This window comes from Emiliania huxleyi (assembly GCF_000372725.1).
Source record: "Emiliania huxleyi CCMP1516 unplaced genomic scaffold EMIHUscaffold_47, whole genome shotgun sequence".
Classification (NCBI taxonomy): Eukaryota; Haptophyta; order Isochrysidales; family Noelaerhabdaceae; genus Emiliania; species Emiliania huxleyi.
This window is the reverse complement of record NW_005198467.1, coordinates 42,007-45,172: the sequence shown is the minus strand read 5'-3', so window position 1 is coordinate 45,172 and position 3,166 is coordinate 42,007. Positions and strand designations below refer to the sequence as shown.

Sequence of the window (3,166 nt, the reverse complement as noted above, 5' to 3'; positions counted from 1 at the left end):
GAGGACGAGGGCGAGGGCGAGGGCGGGTCTGTGCAGGAGTTTGCGGCGCCCCCCCTCGCGGGAGAGGCTCTCCCTCTCCTCGATGACGCGGAGGTGGCGCCAGGAAGCGCGGCGCGGGCCCCGCCCCTCTTGCCCCTCACCCACATCTCCGCCCTCATCCGCGCTCCATACGCGCCTCCGCAGCGCCAAGGAGGCCGCGGCGCCCCGCCCGTGGCAGACGGCGACCACGCCGCCGCCGCCGCCGCCCCCGCCGCCGCCACAGCTGCTGCCGCCCCTGCTGCTACTCCACGGTCCTCTCGCCGCGTCGCCGCCGCCGCAGCCGCCGCCGCCGCCGCCGCAGCCAGCAAGACGCGTCGCCTCAGTGCGCGATTGCGCCGCCGGCTGGCGCGCCGGAGCCAGCAAGGCAGCCGCACTGAGCCGACCTCCCCGGGACCGAGCTGCACAGAGAAGGAGCCTGCCGCCGCCGCCGCCGCCGCCTCTCCGCAGGGGCGGCGCTTCCTTGGGCGGGCTCGCGCCGCCACGCTGAGGGCGCGAGCGGGCGACGCGGATTGGGGCTGCGAGCAGGGTGAGCCGTCGCCCCCCGCCACTGCAGTGACGGCCGACCTCGTCGAGTGGCGCATGCTCATGTCGAGCGACAGCGACTCCTCCCCCGCCCGCCCGCCGCCACCCCCGAGGGCGTCGCAAGCGCTGCGTCGCGCACGTGCCGCGCTGGCGAGGCGGCACGCAGGCGACGCCGGCAGCAAGAGCGGCGGTGGCGGCGCCGAAGCGCCACCGCCACCGCCGGTGTGGAGTGCGGAGCAGAGTTGGGACTGGAACCGCAGCGGGGGCTGGGACAGCAGCCGGAGCGGGGGATGGTTCCTCAGCAGCGGGGGCTGGGACAGCAGCGGGGGAGGCGTCGCTGTGGCCCCTCTCTTGCGGGGGCGGACGCACGTCCCGGCGCGAGGAGCCGGTCACGACGCCGCGAGCGGAGCAGCGGACCTGGCATAGCGCATAGGACACCTGGTCGCTGGTGTGCAGGAATGCGCAGGTCAAAATATAGATATAGATGCTTCACTTTTATTTTTTTCCGTGCGGCGTGGGGCGTGGCGCGCGCGCGGTGCGGGTGCGCGGGCCGCGGCGTGCTTTCTACATTTTCTAGTACGTAGGGGCCGGCCCACCTCGCACTTGGAGCACTTGGAGTGAAGTCATTAGCCTCACATCCAGGGCCGGGGAGCTGAGGAGCGCACCCAGCGGGCCGGATGATCGGGATCGGGTTGCGGGCAAGAGAGCCCTAGCCCTGGGGGTTTCTCGTTCCTCGCGAAATAATTTTTTTCTACACCACGTTACGACGTTCTACGGCGTGTGGACCGTGAGTTGACCAGGGGTTGTGCGCCGGGCCCTCCTGCTCGGCTCCAGCCAGTAGACAAGTCTTGTCACTAACAGAGTAGAAGGATCTGACCTCGGGGCCGATGTGACCAAGCGCTGGTAGCGTGGTTTAACCTCACACCCATGGTCTCACAGTGTGCCGGCAGTCGCCGAGCAGTGTCGCTCACACAAGCCGCAGCACAAGTGACTGAGGGCCAGTGAGGGCGAGCCCATCGCTGTCACAGTTGTGGTAGCCGCACAGTAGGCTGTGTCAACTGTGCAGAACGTGTGAGCAGCCGAGGAGCTGCTCTCCAGGCTTCTGTCGCAAAGAGCTGCATGCCATCGAAGGCGCTGTCGAGGTTCGCCGAGCGCGGCGCAGGTTGGAGGACACCGCCACCGACGAGCGCGTTGGACTTTTCACTCCGGACAAAGACGGCTACACGCACACGAGCCGCGGTCATGTAGCCGTCTTAGCGGCGAGGCGCGGGACCGTCTGTGGCGAAGTGGGTCGCGTCCTCCGATTTCCTCAACTCAGGGTCCGCTCCCTCTACTTCTGGGACCCGTCTCCGTCGTGCGTATACAATAGCGCGGTATATTCTGTATACCGTGCGTACTCGCTCAAGCCTCAACACGCACACCACCTCCCGGCTCACCAGAGCAAAACACCGTACGCGCAACCCGACCCGACCCGAACCCCCCCCCCCCCCCAGTGGCACACCGGGTCCATGTGACAATCGCCCTCCCCCCATTCCTCCCCCGGGGGTCGACTCGTTGTGTGGTTGTCGACGCTGCGCCAGCGGTCAAGCCGGCCACTGCATCGCTCGCTCAGTCACAATGGAGGGTCCCCGCGAGGCCCTCTAAAGGCAGCCTCTTCGCCTCACGACGTGGAGAAGGACGCGCGCAGCTTGCCGAACCCGGAGGCGAAGAAGCCGGAGCGGTTCGCCGAGGACTGCGAGGAAGACCTAGCCAGAGGAGCGGCCGTCTCTCAGCCGTGAGTGAGTGAGTGTGTGTGTGTGTTGTGTGTGTGTGTTGTGTGTGTGTGTGTGTGTGTGTGTGTGTGTGTGTGTGTGTGTGTGCCTCGCGCGTGCAGCGGCGACACCGCCGCCCTCGCCGGTGAGGCTCCGGCGGGGTCGGGAGAGGAAGCCGGAGCCGCTGGGGCGGCGTGCGTCGCCGCGAGTCGCAGCTGCCGGCGGAGGCATGCGCAAGGCATGCACAGGCTGGCACGGGGGAGCCTCGGCGCGCGCCGCAGCCGACGGCTTTGGAGAGGGGGCAGAGGCTTCGGTCAACGAATCGCGGTCGCGGTTCGACGCGTCGCGCAGCGGAAGCTTCACCGCCGGAGCGGGCGCCGCGTCCGTCGCCCGGGCAGTCTCACCAGCCGCCGCCCCGGCCGCCTCGACGGTTGAGCTCGGAGGAGCGACCGCTGGAGCAGCAGGAGCCTCCCCCGACGTTGCGGCTCCTGCCGGCTTGGCCGCCACTGGCGGCTTGGCCGCCGCTGCCGGCTTGGCCGCCGCTGCCGGCTTGGCGGTCGCTGCCGGCTTCGCCGCACCAGCGATCGTGCGCTGGAGCAAGCGCTGGGCCGCCTCGGCCGCCGCCGCGCCCACGGGGGCGCAGACGGCGGCGTGCTCCTCGAGCGCGTCGACCCACTGCTTGGCTTGCTGCCTGGCGAAGGGCCGGTGCTCTGCGCCTTTGAGGGCGAGCTCGTCGGAGCCCGCCAGCAGGCGCTGCTGCTGGGAGCGCCCTCCGGCGGGCATGCTCAGCCCGATGCCGAAGAGGTCGCAGATCTGCATGTCGAGGCGCCGGACACCGTCGAAGGTTGCCTGCG

General features: G+C 69.8%; 1 protein-coding gene across 1 annotated transcript; it reads left to right on the top strand.

Moving 5' to 3' along the window:
* Positions 1-624: 624 nt before the first annotated feature.
* EMIHUDRAFT_211137 (hypothetical protein) lies at positions 625-987 on the top strand (the record flags this gene model as incomplete). Its single annotated transcript, XM_005767980.1, has 1 exon — positions 625-987. One exon carries the CDS (start codon positions 625-627, stop codon positions 985-987), a length of 363 nt encoding a protein of 120 aa, XP_005768037.1.
* Between the last annotated feature and the right edge of the window lie 2,179 nt (positions 988-3,166).